Source organism: Salvia miltiorrhiza, chromosome 8, assembly GCF_028751815.1.
Source record: "Salvia miltiorrhiza cultivar Shanhuang (shh) chromosome 8, IMPLAD_Smil_shh, whole genome shotgun sequence".
NCBI classification, from domain to species: Eukaryota; Viridiplantae; Streptophyta; class Magnoliopsida; order Lamiales; family Lamiaceae; genus Salvia; species Salvia miltiorrhiza.
This window is the reverse complement of record NC_080394.1, coordinates 5,064,300-5,087,183: the sequence shown is the minus strand read 5'-3', so window position 1 is coordinate 5,087,183 and position 22,884 is coordinate 5,064,300. Positions and strand designations below refer to the sequence as shown.

Here is a 22,884-nt window from a genome sequence, read left to right as displayed (position 1 = left end):
TTCAATAACAAAAATTAGCATTTACACATTATTATTATAGAGTTACGTGTCATAATAAATATTTTCATATACAAACATAAATAAAAAGTTATAAAATTTTAATGAAAAGAGAGAAAATAAAATATTTAATGAAAAGAGATAAAATAAAATATTTAAAATTTTCATAACGTATTCATTTTAAATTTATTTTTGATGTTTTTATACAATAGTATTAAATTTAAGGTGTATATTGAAAAAAAATCATGAATTAAATTTGACAATATTTACAAAAGAATTAAATTATGAAAAACTAAAAGAAAAATTTGATGGAAGAAGAGAGAGAAAAAGAGAGGGAGAAGATGGAGGGAAAAACTCCTCTTTTGTATATTATATAGATAGATAGATAGATTATATAGATATAGATGTTGCAATTTGAACAGAAGTACATCTAAAATCAAAAGTAGTTGTTGATTGTTTAACTTTCCACCAACCGTAAGATTTAATAAAGTAAATTGCATTTTAATTTAAATTTCGGTGTTTTAATAAAAATGTAATGAACAATATGATTACAAAGAAAGGCACGAATATAGTAAAAATGTAATGATGTTTTAGAAGTGGACTGCAAACTGAAATTGGAGAATACTTGTCAAACATTTCGAGTCTCGTAAGCTTAAAAGAACCTTCAAATTTAGTTTCACTTTAAAACTAAATATTTAGGAATACAAAAAATTTATGTCTTTAAATATATATATATATATATTTTTTTTAACCACATTTTATTCGAAATACGAGAAACGAAAATGGATTGGGGATGGGCTGTGTTGGGCCTTTTCTTAAGTCAGATTGGGCCGTTTTTAATTTAATATCTTGGGCTTGTGTTTTCTTTTAAGAGTGGCTAAAACACTCCAGCTGTGGAAACACTCCAACACGGTCAGAGCAATGGCGTCGCAATCCAACGATCCGCGGCTACCATCGGCAGCGCGGCCGTACAAGGCACCGGTCGTCGTCCCGCAAGATCTTCCCGTCGACTACTCCGGCTTTATCGCCGTTGTGTTCGGCGTCTTTGGAGCCATGTTCCGGGTACGAAACTCTTCCTCTAAATCTCCGATCTATATTTTCCAGCAACACTTTTCATCTAATTGCAGCTGTAATGTATTAATCAATTTATCAAGTATAATCAGAGTGAATTTACTAATTTTTTGCTAATTGAGTTTGATTGCTTGAACTAATTTATGCAGTACAAGCTTTGTTCGTGGCTCGCGATCATATTTTGCGCTCAGTCGCTAGCTAATATGAGGAATATCGAGAACGATCTCAAGCAGATCTCCATGGCTATGATGTGAGTTTTTGGTTTCTAACACTCACAGATGCATATAGTTCTATAACTTTTAACGTTCTAGGTTATTTCGTTTCACAAATGATCAAAATTAATTTATTTGTGTATGTCTGCTATTATAATGATTTAGCACCTATATTTTAGGTTTGACAGAAGTTGTAGACTTTGTATGTAATATGGTGATTTTGTTTAGTAGCAATGTAGCATACAAAATGTAGATTATGGAAAAGTGATTCAGGCTAATGCTCAGGTATAAGTTAATGTCTGTATAGTTAGTGTTTTTTACCTTTCTAGTATCACTTGGATGATCAACTACTTTTCCCATTGCTATCAAGTTGCTTCAGTTTGTTGATGCATATTCAAAGCCGAAAAATCTAGACTATATATTGTGTGTTTTTTTTCTTTTCTTTTCTTTTTCTTGGACTAGTTCCTTCGCTGCAATAGGTTGTTAGAGTGTTTGTCGTTGCAAATCACCTTTCCCCCTTGTTAATAGGGTTTATGCTGTCCGTAAACACGTTGCTGACTTTATTGGGTTTCTCAGTACATTCTTTAGAAACATTGTTAAAGTTACCCTCCTGTATTTCACTTGGAACCATGATAGATTAGATGACAAACATTTGGTAAATGGATTTTGTTTGGTGTAATTGATTTGCCAACTGATTCTACTTGAATTAAGACCTTTCCAATACATTGGGCTATAAGACATGAACTATGCAAATGTGTAAACACATACACAGTGGAATTAGACAATCTTATAGACAATCAGGGGAAGATGTTTGGGTCTTGTTGTACAACAAATAACATTTAGGGCTTATTGTTACATAAGTTTGGCAAGATTTTCTGTTTGGATTAGAAGTCTCAAATTGTTCATTAACATTGGTCTCTAGATTATTTTGTGAGTTATGCATAATCTATTAGAATGATTAAAGAGTAGATTTTTCTTCATCGTGTTGCTTCACTTTACGTTTTCTACTCCCCCCCTCCCCCTACTATTGTTGTCTGTCTTGAATTACTTATTAGGAGGGGAAGACACAAAAGCAATCAATTTTATGATGACTAATTTTTGGAAATGCCTTCAGCAATTATTATGAGTTCACAGATATAATGAGAATGAAGTTAGATTGTTTCTAGACTCTCTACCATTAGTTTGGCGAGGTCAACCAAAGTCACTGGGAATCTTGACTGCTTTAGGAAGTGAATTCATACTCTGGGTTGAAGGTTTTCAATGAAGGTGTAAATATATTTGTAAATCCTTTATTACAAGATACCAAGCCTTCAAACTAATGTTTATATATGTTACGTAGAAACTTATTCTTTTTGAAATCATTAGACCATGGCCGGGTATTGATGAGTGATTGATGTGGCATCTGTGGTTAGATTTAGAAAGAAGCCTTTTGCAATTGCATTAGTTATTTGTGCGTGACTATATATTGTGCATTCTGAGGTGTAAAAGATGTGGTCTTCTCTGTACGTAGAAGTAAATAACTAGGATATTCATCAAGTTCTCATTGTTTAAGTCACTGTGAAATTTTGGACTTGTTGCTTACAAGATTGCAGCTTGTGCGAATTTGTTGATGACACTATTTTATTTTTATAGTATAAACAAGAAAAGATATATGTATATTGTTATCAATATTTAGAGAAGCTGATATCTAAACATGCATATATGTCGCTTACCTTTTGATATGGCATGCCCCACAATTAAAAGAATTGGATCTAAGCTAGTTGCTTAATGGCATCACTAATGATTCAACTATATGTTCATTGGGGAAGAGTTGGATTTATATCATCGATTTGAGAAACCTCTGATCTTCCTTTTGTTTGATTTAATTAGACATGTATAGATATGTGTCTAGTTTAATGCTCTTTTCTTAGATGATTATGAAAGCATTCATGCATAATATCTTTGTCATATTTATTCTTCGCCAGTAAATCTTTTTCCCATTTTTTTCTTTTGCACGTCAGGTTTGGTATCATGGGGTTGGTGACAAATTACTTGGGGGTGGGGCCTCGTCCGAGCCCCAAAAGTTCGTAGTATCTTGGGTGCTGAAAGCCTTATTTGGCTGTTCCTTCCAAATGGTGGTTGTTTAGCACATTCCATCTGCTTGACTACTATCGCCTCTTTTAGTTTTGTTACATGTTGAGTAGATAGTTGGATTATATGTTGAGCATTACTGTGGAAAATTGATGACTCCAAACAATATTTTCATGAATGATAGTCATGAAACTCAATTTTAAATACCATGATTTTTCCACCTTTGCTCTCTGTGTGGATGATGAGGAGGAAAGCCTTTATTAACTCACTAACTTAATATGTCCTAATTTGTTATTTTGGTATGTCCACAAAAAAGATATTCTAATTTATTTGTGGATCTTATCATCCACTCACTAACTTGTGGGCTCCTTTATTAACTTTTTTCATTTTTTTTTTAATTTGTGGGGCATTTTCTCCACTCACTAAATAAATAACACAAATTTTCTTAAAATTTATGTCACCCTCCCTTAGAACATTTTTTCGTGGACAGAGGGAGTATTATAATTTAGTAATTGTTATTTTTAAGACTAGAGGTTTTACTATTTTATCTTTTTAATTGAATATAAATTAAGTAAAATTAATTTAAATATTAAAAATGATCAAAAATCTTAAAATGTTCAAAGTTCAATTTATTAAAATAAATAAATTAATTAATCTTGTTATTTTTATTTATTTAAATTAATCCTAATGCGTAGACGCTACTTGTTTTTTATTTGTGTATGATTTGGTGGATTTTACATCAAAATTGTTATTGTCCACCGACTACTCCTCTCTCTCTCTCTCTCTCATTTTTGTTTTAATATTATAAATTCATTTACATATTATGGTCCCTCAATTCATTTGTATTTGTCTGTGGGTCCTTCATAAATTGTTTCTCTCCCCTCTCAAAATAGGGCAAGTCATTTTTTGTACATTGTGGATTGGTTGATTTATTCATTGTTGGCATTGTCGACATAGTTTATTGTGATGTTTTGATTGTTATCAAGTTTGGAATTTTGCAATTTTTATCGATCTATATAAGACACTTGGTTGTGTCATAGTTTTAAATTTCTTTCAAGAAAGCTGTTCTATATTTAGCATTATTTAATTAGATGATGAAATGTGATGGTGATGTATTCGTGAGAAAATATCACGCTAGTGTGTTGACCGATTGACGTGGCACCCTATTAAAATGACATAATGCAAATTTATTGTTGAGCTATTTTTTTATTTTTATTTTTTAAATCCAAGAGGTACGGTTTCATTTGCATAATTCCTAGCTTAAACTTGACATTGTTCACTATTTAATTATTTTAATTGGTCTTCTTTTCTTTGTCAAATGTGAGCTTATTCTTAAGTCCACGATAGACTCACTGAAATTGAAAATCAAGTGTTCTTTTTATGTGTTATTTTATATATGGCATTTTTAAGGAATATGATATTTTTGCTTATTATATATTATTATTATTATTATTATTATTATTATTATTATTATTTTAATAAATAAAAAAGAATAAATAATACATGTTCTCTCTAGTTAATCTCGCACGTGCCCCTCCCCAACAGGCAACAGCTGCTTAGTACACGTGCAATGAAATGTGAAGTGACTACTAGGTAACTATGTAAAAATAATATAGTGATTATGCAAATTTTGAACGGATTTTTATTTAATTGGTACCCTTCACATTATCACATAGTAATTAGGGGTCAAGAACGTGTCAACTTTTCCGCAACATATTTCCTGGGAAAATATAATAAGCATATTATTTGCATTTTAGACATTATTTATTTAGTTACGTTAGCAAATGTTATTATAGTACTAGATCAAAGATGTGTACATTTCTGAGCAAAAGTAGTTGCATTGCAGGTAGGCCCAACAAGAAACCATATAATATTCCCAATTAAATGTCATTTATTCATCATCTTCTTTTATTCCCTTTCTTTTCCTTTTTCCACGCACTCTACTCTTTTACACATTAATTTCCAACTATTCATTTTTATCAGTTTTTTCTTTCAAATCGATAGATTAGCTCAAGAAAGAAACAGTCAGTAGAAATAAGAAAGTACTAAAGTGAACAAATAGCCCTCTACTAAAACATTAGAATAATCTCTTCTTAAATTTTTAAAAAAGGAGATTTGTATGAAACTAGGAAAGAAATTTAAATGGAATGCAAATGAAATTAGTGGATTCGACTCGATCTTGTTTGAAATTTTTACACTACACAAAGATAGAGTGTTTCAAATTTGGTTGGATTCTATCTTTTTCGATTCGATGGACTTTTGGGCTGACCCGATCCGACCGGAGTTTTGGATAAAGCCTAATGGGCTCGGCCCGACCCGCTTCTTTTGCTAACGAAGCAGCAGATCTTGGCTAATTAAATTTGAGGCACATTCATGTGGGGATAAGATGTATGGTGCACCTGTCCTAACTAATTAAGATTAAATAAACATTAATTGAGAAACAATAAATTCTAATTAAAAATTCCAATTAACCTCTCATTAAATTTTTTTAAGAGGACTAATTAACTACTTAATTAATTTATTTATTAACGTGCGATTGACCTCACCAAAATGATAAAGTCAAGGTCCTCGTAGAAGACCACCTCATTTAGTTTTGGGTTAATGCATAAGGCCAAAGATCTTGTGGTTCGAGTTCCTGTGGTGTGACCTTTCAATTTCTTTATTTAATATTGTAAATTTATCAAAAAAAAAAAACTCTAACTTACACATGTGAAGGTCACGGGTTCGAAACCCAGGAAGCGAGATTTCCCTTATTTGATTGTTTCCAGCGCTCAATTAGTTCTTTGTGTGCGAGTGGCCAAACAGGAGATTAAGGTCAAAGATCTTGAGTTCGAGTTCCATGTGGCGCGACCTTTAATTTCTTTATTTAATATTGTAAATTTATCAAAAAAAAAAAATCAACTTACACCTTAAAGGAGAAATGTTGAACTTGAAGTTCAATAAAGTGAGATGCCAATGCAATGCACCATTTATGAAATACTTTCCCATGCATATTTTGTCGTTAGTATCAAAGGTAATGTCTAATTAAAGCATCCAAATGGGAAAAGTCCAAATGATAATCCAATCCCAAAGCAAGGGATTGTCAAAAAGTTATAAAAGGAAGAAGAATTTAAAGAACCTATATCACAAACAGGAAATTCATGCCATATTTGCAATTATAAATGCATTGAATTCCTCTGGGAAAAAAAGAAGGCAAAACAGAATTGGCAATTTTTGCATTCTCTTTAGATGCTAAGCCAAAGATTTGTTCATTCTCAAACATGAACACTCATCATCTCATACATATGTACAATAATGAACAACAACAAAAGACCAAATGTCCTAATCACCAACTAATCTCCCCCCTTTTTTTCTTTTCTTTTGGAAAACAAAGTTGGGTGTTGAAACCCAAAACCCAATTCGATTCAACCAACACAACCAACATAGTTTGATTCCTACATATTTTAAACTTTGCACTTCTTGAGTTGCTGCAGTTGGACTCTCATTTTTGGGTTGCTAAGGTTGATAAGGGCATTTTATTTTCACAGCCACTCAAAAACCCTAATCCCACGTGGCCACTCCACATCCTCACGTTTCACAGCCTCAAAAGCCTCTGCCTTTTTCACCTCATCTGCAAATATTAAAACAATGCCAGATTAATTAATTAATTAATTAATACTTGTAGATCAGACAAGATTACATCTTTCATCAAAATATGCTTTAGGGAAATGAGAATTTTCAAGTGTTGGACCTAAATTTACTAAAATGGTGACATGTGTTCAACATAGAAAATGATACATGTTGAGGTCAGGCACCATAATCTCCAAAATATCAACTCAAGATTTATAATATCCTCTCCCTCAATGAGGAATCAACACCAAGAAAACAATATTAAAAAGCTAAACATCTTGTGACCTCAGATTCAAGATTTGAACTTGTAGGGCCCGTTTCATTTTCAGTATTGGATTAATCAGGATATAAATTATCCTGATAATTTAGTGTGGGTTAGTCATGATTTCTAATCTCAGATGGGTGTTTGATATCATTGGTAATTAATCCCAAAAAGTGTTTGGTATCCATTGAAATAGGTTGGATTAACATATCAAATACCTAAATTAGTAGCCTATGGAGGGGGTGGAATAATTAGTGTGGGTTAATCCCATGGGAGAGGTGGGATAATTAGTATGGGTTAATCTCACAAAATAAGCCAGAGTCTTGAGATAAACCTGAAGTTGACCATATTAGTAACACATAATATCAAACACTACATAAATCCATATTAATTTATCTTATCCTGCTTTTAAACTCATATCAAACAGGCCCGTAATTTATGCATTTTCTACATCAATGCACAATGAGAAAAAGGGCAAGCCAGTAATTTCACTCAAATGTTGCAGGAAAAGAGTAGCATTTTGTTTTAATAAAAAAAATAAAATTCTTGCAGTTCACATGAGTAGACAAACATGGGACAAAAGATCTCACCAATCACCATTGGATCCCCATCACTCTTTATCACAAATCAAAAAGGCCAAAAAATATGGCCACTAGACTTTTTTACCACTCTCAGATTTCAAAGAGATAAGACTAGATTAACCAAAAAGGGGTGGCAATGGCAATCTATCTCTACACATAAATGTACAAAAGAGAAGTTCAAATTGGGTGAAATTTACATTAATTTCTTTGTATGAAGAATTAGAAGTAACAAGATTAGATGATGAGAAGCCAAATAAAGCAAAATTACACTTAATAATCCCTAACTAATCCAACTACCGAATTTAGCATAACCACTTTTGACTTACCGCAGCGAAAGATCAGTCCTTGAAGATAACCGAATCCGCCATATCCATCAACGGATTCAAGCAATCCGGCGAGAATTTCCTGGCGAACATGTAGGAAGAAGTGGAATTGGAGTCTCTGAGGCGGTGGATGAGCTGCGGCGAGATTTCAGGGGGGCGGTAGGTGTGGGGGTGGCCATTGACGCTATCGGTCCAATTAACCCTAGTTAGAGTGTAGTGGCTGCAGCCATGGGGATCCTGCATCGACAGCATTGTCGGGAAATAGTGCTCCTCCGGGTAGCAGGACTCGACGTTGATGCAGGGGAGCTTGAATTTCCGCCATAGCCTCCTGTCCTTGATCACCATCAGCGCGTGCTTCCGCGCGAGCACGAAGAACTGCGATCCGACTCGGAATTCGTGGAAATGCACCTCGGGAGGCATCACGTTTTTGCCCCGGGCGTTGTAGCGGTCCCACAGGGTGGACTCGTTGTCGAGGATCTCGATGTAGCTGGGGAATTCGAGATCTGGGGAGAGGCGGGAGAGATCGAAGAGGAAGGTGTGGAGGTAGTTGAAGGAGCGGAGGGGGATGCAGTGCTGGGAGATTAGGGCGAAGTAGGCGTTGGCGGGGTCGTCGAGCATGGCGGTGGCGAGGAGGCGGCGGGCGGCGGAGATGAGGGTGGCGGAGGAGCGGTGGGTGCGCTTGGCGGGGATGAGGCGGCCGCGGAAGACGCCGCGGAGGGGGGGGAGGGAGGCGAAGGGGTCAGCGTGGATGTAGATGTTGAAGCGGTGGGGGTGGGCGGTGGAGAAGAAGCGTTCCCAGAGGGGGGCGAAGTGGAGGGCGGAGTTGGTGAGGAAGAGGAAGGCGATCTTGGGGGGGCGGAGGGGGGCGGAGAGGTGGGATTTGGCGGCGGGGAGGTGGTGGGGGGAGCGGCGGGAGGAGTCCATGGCGATGGCCTTGTGGAAGAGGGAGAGGTCGTCGAGCTCGTCGGAGAGGGGGATGGGGAATTGGCGGGGGGTGAGGAGGAAGAAGTAGAGGAGGGGGAGGGAGAGGAGGAGGGTGAGAGCGGGGGCCACGGCGGAGGGGGCGCCCATTGGGGGGAATGTAGGGTTTTGGGGGAGGTGGTGGTGGAGTTGATGCAATGGCAGTAGTGAAAGGAAGTGAAGAAGTGAAGAGGGAAGTTTCACAGTAGAGGGGATATGATGGGAAGATGATGACGCTGGACTTAACGCCGTCAATGGCCTACACGTTTTTCTCTTTCCCATTTTTTCTCTTTTTTTAAAAAAAAAAATGGGTAATTTCTGAATTATAATCAATTTAGCGATATTTTATATAGGGTTATTAAAATAGTCATTTTCAAATAGTGAAAATAAAAACTAGCCATTCGTAATTATAATACTCCCTTTGTTCAGCTATTCATAGCCTATTTAGTTTGTGCATGAGTATTTAGAAGAATAAGATTGTACTTTAACAATGTGTAAAGGAGTGTGAGGTCACATTATTTGTAGGATAAAATCATTATAAAAAATATGGACAACCCAAAAAGAAAAACAGGTCATGAATAATGGGACTGAGAAAAGGAGTATAAAAGATAGTCATGAGTATCATTGTTATTGGCTTACCTTCAACTCTAAAGTTAACCTATTTTATCAGTGTTGGCCTAGTGATAGGAGGTTAATTAATGCCTAAGACTTAAGGTTTTGGGTTCGAGTCATCCGTCGCGCGGTCTTTAAAAATTCTTTATTTACTTATGTAATTTATAAAAAAAAAAACAGTCATTTTTTGTCTTAAATATATGTTATTCCCTTCGTCCCACGAAGCATGACACAGTTTCCTTTTTGGTCTGTCCCACGAAGCATGACACGTTTCTAAAAATGGCAAAAAATTTACCCTTTATTCACATTTTCATTTTTTCACCTACCACACTTAATACACAAAATATCAATTTCTTAATTTCCGTGCAGAAAAAAAGTGTGTCATGCTTCATGGGACTGAGGGTATTTTTTTTTGTTTTTTTTTTTTTTGAAGAGAAATATATGTTATTTTGTTGATAATTCAAAAATTGATTGAGGTTAAACTCTTGAATTTGGGTATAAAAGAGGCAATTCATAAATTCTCCTGAATCTATTTAATATATTAAAGGATTACATGTTGAAGAGTTCACAATCATTATCTATCCTAGGTGGCACTCTAGAATGCTTATATTTCTAATTTTCTAAATCCTTCATATTTCATGCCTCTAAAATCCAAAAAATCCCAAAAAAATATAAACAAAATATAATCATAACCGTTACTTTTTATACATTTAATATCAATAACTATTTTCTTCAAATTTATCATAGAAAGTCAAATGTTTATATAATGCAATACTTTTTATACATTTAATATCAATAACTATTTTCTTCAAATTTATCATAGAAAGTCAAATGTTTACATAATGCAATGTAATTAATGGTTGGAATAAAAAGTAAACTACACCATATACTATTTTCAAAAATCTCTATTCTCCTTCATTCTCATTTTTTCATAAGTCATGGAATCTCTTATCCACAATAATTTTTAATCAAACTCCGTCATGACTAAAGACTATATAAATACTTGTGTAATATCTCATCCTTTATATATTTGCACCATCAATTTAATTTGATCAATTAGTCAAATTAGATTAAAATTTTGATTAAAAAAACTATTTATTTGGCCAACTAATTAACTAATTAGTCAAATTGTCTTATTGTAAAGAAGATGTTTAGTTGGCCAATAAATAGTTATATTTAAAATAGATCAAATAATTAAGTTTTGTTATTTATTATACAATCAAATCAACCAACTACAATACGAATTAATTATTATTGCTTTTTTTAGATCTAAATATGTTACTTTGTTTAACTAGATTAACCAATAACCGGATTGAAAAATTCAATTATTTGAAGTAGGTTCGAGTGAAATTTAGTTTGACTTAAATGTGAAAACTCTAAATGTTAGTTATCTAATTCAATTTTAAAAGAATGACAAGTTTACCACAGTACTAGCATTGAGAAACCTGAAAATTCTAATCTATTTAATATATTAAAGGATTACACGTTGAAGAGCTCACAATCATTCTCTATCCTAGGTGGCACCCTAGAATGCTTATATTTCTAATTTTCTAAATCCTTTCATATTTCATGCCTCTTAAATCCAAAATATCCCAAAAAAATATAAACAAAATATAATCATAACCGTTACTTTTTATACATTTAATATCAATAACTATTTTCTTCAAATTTATCATAGAAAGTCAAATGTTTATATAATGCAATACTTTTTATACATTTAATATCAATAACTATTTTCTTCAAATTTATCATAGAAAGTCAAATGTTTATATAATGCAATGTAATTAATGGTTGGAATAAAAAGTAAACTACACCATATACTATTTTCAAAAATCTCTATTCTCCTCCATTCTCATTTTTTCATAAGTCATAGTATCTCTTATCCACATTAATTTTTAATCAAACTCCATCATGACTAAAGACTATATAAATACTTGTGTAATATCTCATCCTTTATATATTTGCACCATCAATTTAATTTGATCAATTAGTCAAATTAGATTAAAATTTTGATTAAAAAAACTATTTATTTGGCCAACTAATTAATTAATTAGTCAAATTGTCTTATTGTAAAGAAGATGTTTAGTTGGCCAATAAATAGTTATATTTAAAATAGATCAAATAATTAAGTTTTGTTATTTATTATACAATCAAATCAACCAACTACAATACGAATTAATTATTATTGCTTTTTTTAGATCTAAATATGTTACTTTGTTTAACTAGATTAACCAATAACCGGATTGAAAAATTCAATTATTTGAAGTAGGTTCGAGTGAAATTTAGTTTGACTTAAATGTGAAAACTCTAAATGTTAGTTATCTAATTCAATTTTAAAAGAATGACAAGTTTACCACAGTACTAGCATTGAGAAACCTGAAAATTCTAATTGTCTGTTAAACATAAGATGATTTTCTACATACTAATATTAATATATAAAATAAATTAAAATATAGTAAAATTTTTCTTGATATATTTAAAACTAATTTATTTTAATATGCTTGCATAAGTTTTTTATTTATTCAACGTTGCAAAATTATCTTTTGTATTAAATTAATGATAATATAATGACCAATTGATTTGTAAGCATTTCTGCTAGGTATATAATTTTTTATAGATCTAGACGAGATGAGTCTCAAAATTAACTTTTGATCTTTCAAACTCTAGATTAGATAATCTTAAAAATTCATAGGTGATCTATCAAACTTCATACGAGATGTACTTAGAAGTAGATTTTGCTCCAAACAATGTGATGCTCATAAGTTAGAAGTGGTTCGCGAAACTCCAAACGAGATAATACTTATAACTAAATTTCGATCCTTTAAGCTTCAAATGAGATACTCAGCTACGGTCTTCAAACTCCAAATGAGTGATGCTTATAACTCAATTCCGATCTATCAAACTATAGACAAGATGATGGTTACAAGTCTGTTATAGTTTTTCAAGCTCCACACGAGATGATGCTCACAAGTCAGGTTTTATCTTTCAAGTTGAAGATGAGATGATACTCATAAGCCAAATCTCATATAACAAGCTTCAGATAAGATAATAATTATAAGTTCGACGTACAAAAATCAAATGTGATATTTCAAGTTACAGACAAGATAATGCTCAAAAGTTTTGTAAGGTTCGAATGAGACGATGTTCGTATATAAGATGGTTTTCCTATATCCGTTTAACAATAAATAGATGTGTCAATCCTTCATCATATTCTATGTTAAATTTACCTAAATATTTTCTTATTTTTCTAAAATCTCCAACCTCAATTTTTATGTTATTTCATCACATAAAAATTTATATAAAAAGACATTCTGTTTTAATTCTCAACAAAAAATTAACATATAACTGACAAAAATTGTTAAGATTATTATAGTTTGAACAGTACTAACAATTTATTTTAGTTAAATAAAAATAAAATTTAAAAATAATTAATATAAAGACCATTTTATATGCTATAATGAAAAATAATGTACAAAGTTTCCCGTCGAAATTCGACGGGTTACACACTAGTTTAAATAAATATGAATGGAGCATTTTATGAGTTGATATTCTCTCCGACTTGCGAACTTAGGTATAAAATGGGCTATTAACAAATAAATTCTAGAGTTTGATTTCTACCACTCTTGAACTTATCGCAAATTTTATAATTTGAAAACAATTCATGATTTTATTTACCAAAACTTCTAATAAAAAATATTAATTTTTTCCGTCCATCTTGGACGCAATAAATGTGCTTTTCTGCACGTGTGAAAACTCCACACGAATCTACAGGTTTAATAAAACCCAAATCCTCGTATAAGAATCTACAAGATTCCTTGCAACATTTTGTAACGTTTTTTGTTCATCAGCATCACACATATACAATGAATCACATTCACCCTTCTCCACCCAAAGTAAAGAAAGCACAAACGAAATTGGTAGACAAAATTGAGGAATAAAGATATACAACTTAGTTACAACATATATATGAATCTCAAGGCAAGGTAAGGCAACAACAATCAATCTACTAATAAAACGAGCAACCATACATGCAGCTACCACAAACCCAGCAGCTCTAAACAATGCTAATCAACCAATAAATACAATCATTTTCCGCTAAACAGTCTTGACTCCATTCTTATTTCTGCGACAACCCCGCTCACTCATCGTCACAAGCAATGTGCTCTTTACATACAATCTACAGCAGCCGCTGCTCGAGGAACTTGTGCCATCCCTAATGATCACTTTGTTGCCTCGGTTTAGATGACTTGGCATCAAGCCCGTTCGACTTGGCTTTGTCCTTTCCGGGCTTCGTGGCGCTAGGGGACCTTCTTACACTAGTTTTATTGAGCGACTTTACTGGTTGAGCCGCATGCCCCAGTCCTGTTAATATTAGATTGCACCAAAGGAAACAGTTCAGAAACTTAATGGTGAGAGAGAGGCACACAGAGAGAGAGAGAGAGAGAGAGGGGCTGACCACTGGCTGGCAGAGACAACCGCTTCTTTCCTTGTTTATCTGTGAGAGTGGACCTCTCTTTAGGATTACTCTGTGATCTTGAAACAACCTTAAGCGATGAGGTGGCTTCCTCAACCAAGTCTTGAACAACTGGTTTAGGCATGGAGGAAAGTGACACAGGGGTTTCTTGCACATTGACTGACTTGTTGGGTGAAGAACTGCAGCCTTCGGAATTGGAAGCAGCACGCTTTTCATTGGAGACATTGGTGTTATTACTAGAACGTGAAGGAACCTTTCCGTTTGCAAAATTCAATGTGGGTCGCTTTCCTGTGGAATTGAATTGAGTTGCAGATGCATTCTTCAAATCGGCTGCTTCGTCCTCACGGATCTTGACACCATCTTTGAGATTAATATCTAGAAACCGGTTTTCCCATGGGCGCACGGCCATCCATCTCTCTAACCAATTCCAGCCCCAGTTGCTTTTATCAGGTTCAAAGCCAGAAGGTGTAAAGTGCTGTCTTGATCCGGCTTGCCACTGCATAACAGTAATTCTACTTGAGGCATATTTCATGTGACAAACTAGCTTTACATATAAGCTAACAACAACCAAAAATGTTTGCTTCATTATATAGTCAAGAAATCATTATGAAATCTAGGACAAGTTGAGAACTTTTTTGATGTTTTATCATATCCTTCAGATATAAAATCATCTTCTAAGTTTAAAACATAATTTGACCAAAAAAGTTCCTTTTATCTTGAAACAAGTTTAGCTCAGACCATGCTTTAGAAAAGAAAATCTGGATTTTGGGCAACTGGACCACGAAACGCAAAATAAACCACATATGCTTGTACTAAAATCATAGGTAGCATTCCTCAATCCTTTTTTCTTTTATTCATTTACTTATTTTAATAAAGCCCCAACATGTTTAAAGAAAAATAAAGACATAAAAACAACATTTTTTAGAGAAGAATGAATTGGTGTGACATGTTACAAACTTACAATTATTCTCTTCCTTAGTATAATATCCAATTATGTCTATATTATGTAATGCATTTTTTTTTCAGAAGATGAACAGTCAAGTTACATCCAAACTGAGAATAATAGAATGCCTACCTGGTTAGCTAGAGCATAGGCCATTGCTCTTTCACGTTTAGCAGCTGCTTCCTTCCTTTTCAACAACTTAGCTTGAATTTCTTCAACAGATCCAACACTATCACACCACCCTTCCTAGTTTACAGTCAAAAGATGAATTGAAATGTTAAGCAAGGGGATTCAAAGGAAAAAAAATGCAGTAGTGAGTTAGCTAACACTCCTAGCCCAGCAAACAAAACAGGTTATGTTCTAAATCATGCAATTCCTAGAAACTGAAATATAAGTTAGCCCCTATTGGTTTTCAATCTTTGGATAAATGAACCTCCCAGTGCAGGACCCAGTGAATATATTGCTTTAAACTTTAAAAAAAAAAAAAAAAAAGGTTTAAATGCACATGATGAAAATGCCATACCATGTTTAACTGCTATGTTTTGTGGTCAATGGGAAAATAGAAATAGCAACCAACTGTATCTTAAGGCAAAAATAAAATAAAAACGGTGATGTTTATTGTACTAATCACATTGGTAACAATAAACAGAGTTTCTTACTCATCTTGGAAACACCCCTAATTCCTTTCTTCATGTCAGAAAAATAAGTTTCCTTTCAAGCACTTAGCTACGGGCATGTTCTAGCTTTACCCAAAATTGTGATGAAGTAGTGGGTAGCATCAAATGATGCAATGCATGAAGTTACATCAATTTGTAGTATTCTTTCAACTGTGCTAGTCTCTATCATGTTAGATTCACTTCTCATACAACACATGCAAGATACCAATTATCGTAAGATAATCATTTCACGGAAAGAATATTGTTATCCAGAACTAGATTACTTCAATTTCTTTAACATGAGCCTCGTGTTCAAGTTGTTGTTGAAGTTTCTGCTGCACTGTCTGAGTCTCTAATGCCATTCGAACACGCCTAGCTCGGACGCGAGCCTGAACTCTAACTAAAGCTTGCATGCATCGGAGTGTTATGGCAGCTTGCTTTCTTACAGCATGACCCCTGACAAGAGCTTGAAGCCTCACTAATCCTTTTAAAGCACGCAAAGCTCGCCTTGCCTGATAGACAAAAGGAACAGTTTGATGAATGAATACAAGGATATATAACTGCTAGAGAATGTATAAATCAATTATGGAAGAAAAAAAAAGTTGAATGTCTATTGCAGCCCAATTACCAGAAATCCTCTAAAGGCTGTCTGGATGCGTATTGCTGCCCATTCTTCTCTCATATTCTGTTGAAATTGAGGCGCATTTTGAACCTGAAGTGAAGTAGAAGGGGAGCTAGCTGTTTCTGAGACTGATTGAAAATTAGCAGCTTTGGTTTCATCAGTTGCCCCATTTTGATTGAACTCATTTACAAGTACACGGCTATCAATCTCAACAGAGTGCTTTCTTCGGTGGCGACTCTTCCCAGTGCTCCCAGATCTCTGTATGTTTGAAAAATTCAAGATTGTAGTGTTATGAAGACTCGATCAAATCTTATATCAGCAGGAACCAGATCTAAATATAACTATTATAAACAGCCAAAAGATTTTTAAAAGGTCATGCATAAAGATACAACCTTATCACTTATACATTCAATAACAAAAATTTGCAATGGCACATATGAATCAAATTTAAAAAGAAATATATGTGCATATGTGCATATCCATGCATAAATACATACATACAGATATAAATATGTTAAGGCAAGATGCTGCTTCCAAGGAAACGTACAAGTACATGCTGGGTGGATGAATGAATGCATGATTGAATTGGAAAGCAGGTGGCTTTTAAAATGGCTAGAAAAAGTGGAAAGAGAAAATGAAGAGGAGAAGTGATAGTCAAAGATTCAGAATGAAGAAGTATTTCCACTTAGGCACACCCTCTTTGATCTTATCAAGAAAGTCAAAGTATGAATCTTTTTTCCAACAAAAACAGGACCCAAGAAGTTACTGAAGTATAAAGGTCGACTATGCAAATAGCATATTAACAATATTAACAATATAACATAATGAAGTTAACATCAGTTATTCAATATAAAGAGTCAACTAAAATTTCTTAACTAATGAGCAGTGAGATTGTCTTGCCCTAAGACCTCTTTAATTTGCTTAAAATATCAAGAATCCAGAAAACAAACAAAGAGAATTCGGAAAATCCAAAGAAAGGAACTGTATCAGGGGGTGTTTGGGGGAGGTATAATCACAAGACATCACCCACATTTTCATCAGTCTCAAAAGATTGTGATTTGTCGGATTTCTTCAAACCAAGCAATGCTTTGATCCATTTCTTTGATGCGCCCATTTCTGTCAGTCCTGGTACAAGGAAGTTAAAAAAAGATCATAATTTGCCACATCCGTGAAACCCATTTCCATCTTCACTCTTACAGCCTCACATACGAAACAATGCAAGGAATGTAACAGCTTAATAATGCTTATGCTACACAGCCAAAAACTCACATTATTTATGCGCATTTCATATCTCTAATAATTATGATTGCAGCGTCCCCTCAACCATAGAATGAAGCGGAAATTTTTCCCACAACATCATTTAGGAAGTATACAGTTTTCTACAGAAATTCTTAATGCAGCAAATCAGTCTATAAGGAGAATAAAGTGATTAGAAAAACACTAAGAAGTATAAAACTTATTTTTAGTAAATCGGCTTACAATCCCAAAAATAAAGCCAAAAAGTTGCCATATTTCAAACCTGGGAAGAAGTATAAACACGATAAATCCAATGCTTTCTTTCCTTTTTCTTTCCCCTAAACTTGCGGCAGATAATCACGACATCTCAAACAACAAATTAAGATAAAAACCAATCTCATATCCATCAACAGAGCCGAACAACAGCACCCCGTTCCCAATTCACTTCTATCTCTCAGTACAATCCTCACAACAACGGCAAAATCAGCTCCCCAGTCAAAATTAACCACAAAAAGTGCTACATTTCCAACTCCGAGTACTCGGAGAAACATCGGCGCAGATTGAGCGAATCGAAGTCAAATCCTCCGAGCACGACGGAATTGAGAACGGGAAGAGAATTTTACCTTTGTAATGAAGCACAGAATCGGATAGGACTTGGAATCTAGGAGCAATTACGGAGAAAACATGGTGAACTGACAGATCTGAAATCCAAATTTGGAAGTGATAGGCAGTTTCATCGGCGCTGAGTGTAACCGAGCGGAGTTTACTGTTTATCCTTTGTGCCTAAGATGAGGGGTTTTGGCCATTTTGGTAATTTTCTTCAATTTTTATTTATTTTACCATTTATTTAGAAGACATTTTGGGAGTTGAAATGATTGATTGGTATTGGGCTTTTGGCACGTAGGGGAAACAAGAAATCACTTTTTCGCCTTAATTTTGGGGATTACTGTGCTTGATTGATCGCTATGTTAACAATATTTTCACCTATTTTAGTATCATCATCATCATAGTATGCTCCAAAAAATACTATACTATTAATAGAAGTGATATGATATAGTATGAGAAACAATAATATTATTTGAAATAAAGAAATCTGTTTCACGTTTTTGTACTTCTTTTACTTATTCGGAAAATTGAGTTTTAATTGTTATATATGTAGTCTATGTTAGGTTGGGTATTTTTAATAATTAAAAAAAAATCAATTACTCTCTCCGTCCACCAATTAAAGCTCCATTTGAGGATGGGCACGAAAATTAAGAAAGTTGAAAAATGTGTTGTGTGTAAAATATAAGGGTAGTTGACTAAAGTGATAAAATAGTTGACTAAAATGTTAAAGGTGTTTTGTGATGAGTCCACTAGTGATAAAGTGTAATAAATATAGAATATAAAAATGATAAAGTTGTTGTAAGGTGGGTCCATTAGTGGCAAATGGTAGTAAATATAGGAAAAGAAGAAGAGTAAAAACGTACAAAAAGCACAATATGGCTTTAATTGATGGACAAAAATTTAAGTGTAAGTAGGGCTTTAATTCGTAGACGGAGGGAGTAACTGAATTCATTATTTATAGTTTGATTTGAATAGTGAGTTAATCATTACTTTTATTTAAGGGTAACCTATTCATCTAATTTGTTACTTCTCAAAATAGAGGAGAAACAAAAGAAGTTGAATTTCTTACTAGTGATTCATTTCTATTGTTAAACCAAACACTCAACAAAGATAATAATTATTGTTACAATTCTTCCACTTTATTTTGTTTCACTCTATTTCTATTCTTCTACTTGAACCAAACGAGCACGTAAGATGTGCTTGTTTTCTATCTATCTAAATGGAGGGATAATATAATAAAGTATAAATTTATCATTTAAAGTAGGGACCACATTTTTTTATATTTTATTTGGTTTGAATGATAATATTAATAAATTTATTCAATTTTCACAAGGTGATATACACTTATACCACCCTCCTTTAGTTATCACTTCCTCAAGGAAAAAAGTGTTGCCCGAATATATATTTATAACATCTACTCGAATTTTTTGTTATGTTAAAATAAATAAAGTATAAAGTGATAAATGAAGCTTATCTCTTTCTTATATCTCAAAACAAACTCACCCGTTGTGTATAAAGGTATGAGGAATAATCAAATAGAAGTTGTTCCCTAATACTAGGGTAAGTATAAATAAATTCAGATTATTAATTTTTGTATTCTACTCCCCTCGTCCCATTACAAATGTCCCACTTTTTATAATGAGATATTTGTAATTGGACGGAGGCAGTTCCAATATATAAAAAAACCTTGTCATAAAAACTAAAAAGGTATTATTATACATATCTAGTAGTTTACTATTCATAAATAACTGTACAAATTTTGTTAATTTTTTAATTAATGATGTACTTTAATCTTACACGAATATTAAACGGAGTCATCTTAAGCGTGTACACTTGAAATCTGGGTAACAAAAAATTGTGTATTGTAATTGTAAAATTGTGAAATAATGTTATACTACTACTATTAAAATTAATACAGTGTCATATACTATTAATTTTATGTTAATTTGAGAGAGAAGGAAGAAAATGCTGAAACTGATGGGTAGCCTTATTGGTTGGTGCAAGATGGGGCGAATTATTTAATGGAAACAAGTACAAAGATTAAAATGTCCAATTTTTTTTATTCGAATTTAATGTTGTAATGATGATTTGAAAATGAAATGCCACTAGATAGGAAAGAGGCCAAGAGAGCCATACTGATTTTTATTAGTCCCGACAATTGCAATTGTACGCTTGCGACAGCATGCATGCACTAATCCAAATTTGAATTTCCATACCTCAACTATATCCATTTGGGGTGGGAAGATAGGGTATCGGGTACCCGACTACCCGATCCGAAAAAATCGGGTATAGGGTATCCGATACCCGAAAAATTAGGGTATCGGGTCGGGTTCGGGTATTAGGGTGGTCTAAAGATCGGGTATCGGGTATACCCGAATACCCGAATTTTTTATTATTATATATATATTTTATTTCAATTATATTATTTAAAGTTAATTGACTATTCAACTCTATCTCTCTATTCTCTAACATCTGTATTGAGTGATTGAGTCCACCGACTCAAATTCAGATTCTCAATTCTCTCTCTTTCAATCCCTCGGTCCCTCTGGAGTCGCCGCGAGCCTTCTCCACCTACCCGCCGGACCGCCGCGAGCCTTCTCCAACTACGAGCATAACGTGAGCCCTCGCCGCCCCGCCCCGACCCAGCGGCGCCCCTCGCCGCCCGTCTTCTTCTTCTTCTTCCTCTTCTTCTTCTTCTTCTTCTTCTTCTTCTTCTTCTTTTTTTTTTTTTTTTTTTAAATACAGATCTGTATGTGTTATCGAATTTGGTCATCGAATTTGGTCTGATTTGGTGTATGAATTTGGTCTGATTTTTGTGTATGAATTTGGTCATCGAATTTGGTCAGCTTTTCTGTATGAATTTGGTCATCGAAATATCCGATTTGGTGTATGAATTTGGTCTGATTTGGTGTATGAATTTGGTCATCGAATTTGGTCAGCTTTTCGACTGAATTTGCTGCTGCTTTTGTAAAAACTATCGGGTATTTCGGGTATTAGGGTACCCGATTTCAGAATCGGGTTCGGGATCGGGTGTGGGTTTTGGTCAATTTTCGGGTTCGGGTACCCGATTTTTTCGGGTAGGGTACCCGAACCCGACCCGATTCCCAGCCCTATCCATTTGGAGTTTTGAACATTTTAAAATTTTATTCTAAGGATGTGTTCTCTTTTCTCGATAAATTTATTATAAAAAAATAAAGAATAATTAAAATTTATATCTTTAAATACTTCCATTTTCCCCCATTTTTTACGAAGTGAAAAGAAGAAATAAAATAAAGTAAAATTCTCTTTTGTAAAAAATGAGGAAAAAGAAAAGAGACTTTATAAACACAAATTTTTGTCATCATTTTTTTTTTCATAATAAATTTATCAATCAAAGAGAACACAACCTTAGCGTATGTTTTCTTCATTTAAATCAATTTAACAACACACGTTTGATACACATTTTTATTTTCTTTTCAACGTTGTCCTGTATATAGAAAACAGACCATATAGTACTTGAGCCTTAGTAGTACGTATATAGTACCAATTTTGGACCATATATTTTATTTATGTGGCATCGTAAGAACATGACACATAATAGATGGCTTCCAATGCCTTTCATGGCAAAATACACGCAATTAATTATAAAATAAGAAGAAAAATTTTGAATATTATTTTTGTTTCGCACCGTTTATCGCCTTTATTATGAATATAATTGAACACAAAACTGCACATATATATAAATACAAATATACATAACTTTGAATCAGTTTTTCAAAGTACAAGTTCTCATGAATAAAATAATAATTATTGTGACCAAATGTAAGAATTTTGAAATACTTTTCCTAATGTCAATAACAACTTTTAATTTTTAGAATAAGTACTTTTTATTACGATAATAATTAGTTGACCAAATATAATATACTTCGACATATAATTTATACAATATTGCGATACTTTTGTGTGGATAATTGTATGTATTCATTTGGAAACTCTAATACTAATTAGTATATTTTTTCTGAAAAAAAGTAGTAAAGACAATAGTAATTTCAATTAGCAGCATATAATGAAATCGAAACTCACTATATATTAAAGTAATAATCTGAAATCGAATCTATAATTGAATTTGAATCAATACACTCATACAAAAACACACACGCAATCACACAACTCTCACTCTCCTACGAAAACGCCATCAACCGTCATCGCCTCTTTTCCAGCCCAGCGTTACCTCTCTTTCTATCCTCGCTCAATTTTAGAAAACACCTTCTTCTTCAAATCAAATACGAAATGTTGAATTATCTTTTATTCTCTTGATTCCAACGAACAATCACTATGCCCATCGCCGCCGAATTTTCTCTTCTCGTCTCTTCCTCTTTCAACCAACAACAATAGTTGTCATCGCTGCCCCTTCGACGAGATCAATGCCACTCCGGTCACGGGAGAGGCCGAGGGCATCTTGGACAGATGCATGGCGCATATGATAAGCTTTGGTCTGATTTATAGTGGTCGAGGTGATCGCTGATAAAATAGAAGAGTCAGAGCAGGCTACAAATAATTATTTTTATTTTTATTTAAAAAATAATATTTTAATTTTCTCTCCTATCTTTCTGATAAGTATATTAAAAAAAATTATTTTATTATAAACTAGTATTTATATTTCTTAATATC

General features: G+C 33.6%; 3 protein-coding genes across 6 annotated transcripts; 1 reads left to right on the top strand and 2 right to left on the bottom strand.

Moving 5' to 3' along the window:
* The first annotated feature begins 699 nt into the window (after positions 1 to 699).
* On the top strand, positions 700 to 3,570 carry LOC131000260 (protein Asterix-like). Its single transcript, XM_057926068.1, has 3 exons — positions 700 to 1,059; positions 1,218 to 1,318; positions 3,281 to 3,570. Exons 1-3 carry the CDS (start codon positions 919 to 921, stop codon positions 3,348 to 3,350), a joined length of 312 nt encoding a protein of 103 aa, XP_057782051.1. The 5' UTR covers positions 700 to 918; the 3' UTR covers positions 3,351 to 3,570.
* Positions 3,571 to 6,550: 2,980 nt separating this feature from the next.
* Positions 6,551 to 9,581, bottom strand: LOC131000259 (glycosyltransferase BC10-like). The gene is made up of 2 exons (XM_057926067.1): positions 8,129 to 9,581; positions 6,551 to 6,960 (listed from the first exon to the last, which is right to left on the bottom strand). Exon 1 carries the CDS (start codon positions 9,365 to 9,367, stop codon positions 8,141 to 8,143), a length of 1,227 nt encoding a protein of 408 aa, XP_057782050.1. The 5' UTR covers positions 9,368 to 9,581; the 3' UTR covers positions 6,551 to 6,960; positions 8,129 to 8,140.
* A 4,043-nt stretch (positions 9,582 to 13,624) lies between these two features.
* LOC131000258 (protein IQ-DOMAIN 5) lies at positions 13,625 to 18,452 on the bottom strand. Of its 4 annotated transcripts, none has more exons than XM_057926065.1 (8): positions 17,912 to 18,440; positions 17,662 to 17,771; positions 17,423 to 17,517; positions 16,399 to 16,650; positions 16,055 to 16,282; positions 15,247 to 15,360; positions 14,154 to 14,667; positions 13,625 to 14,059 (listed from the first exon to the last, which is right to left on the bottom strand). In XM_057926065.1, exons 3-8 carry the CDS (start codon positions 17,504 to 17,506, stop codon positions 13,911 to 13,913), a joined length of 1,341 nt encoding a protein of 446 aa, XP_057782048.1. In that variant the 5' UTR covers positions 17,507 to 17,517; positions 17,662 to 17,771; positions 17,912 to 18,440; the 3' UTR covers positions 13,625 to 13,910. The 4 variants fall into 4 exon arrangements, with proteins under 4 accessions (XP_057782048.1, XP_057782047.1, XP_057782046.1 ...); XM_057926064.1 differs by having other exon boundaries at positions 18,252 to 18,440; XM_057926063.1 differs by lacking the exon at positions 17,662 to 17,771 and having other exon boundaries at positions 18,252 to 18,452.
* Between the last annotated feature and the right edge of the window lie 4,432 nt (positions 18,453 to 22,884).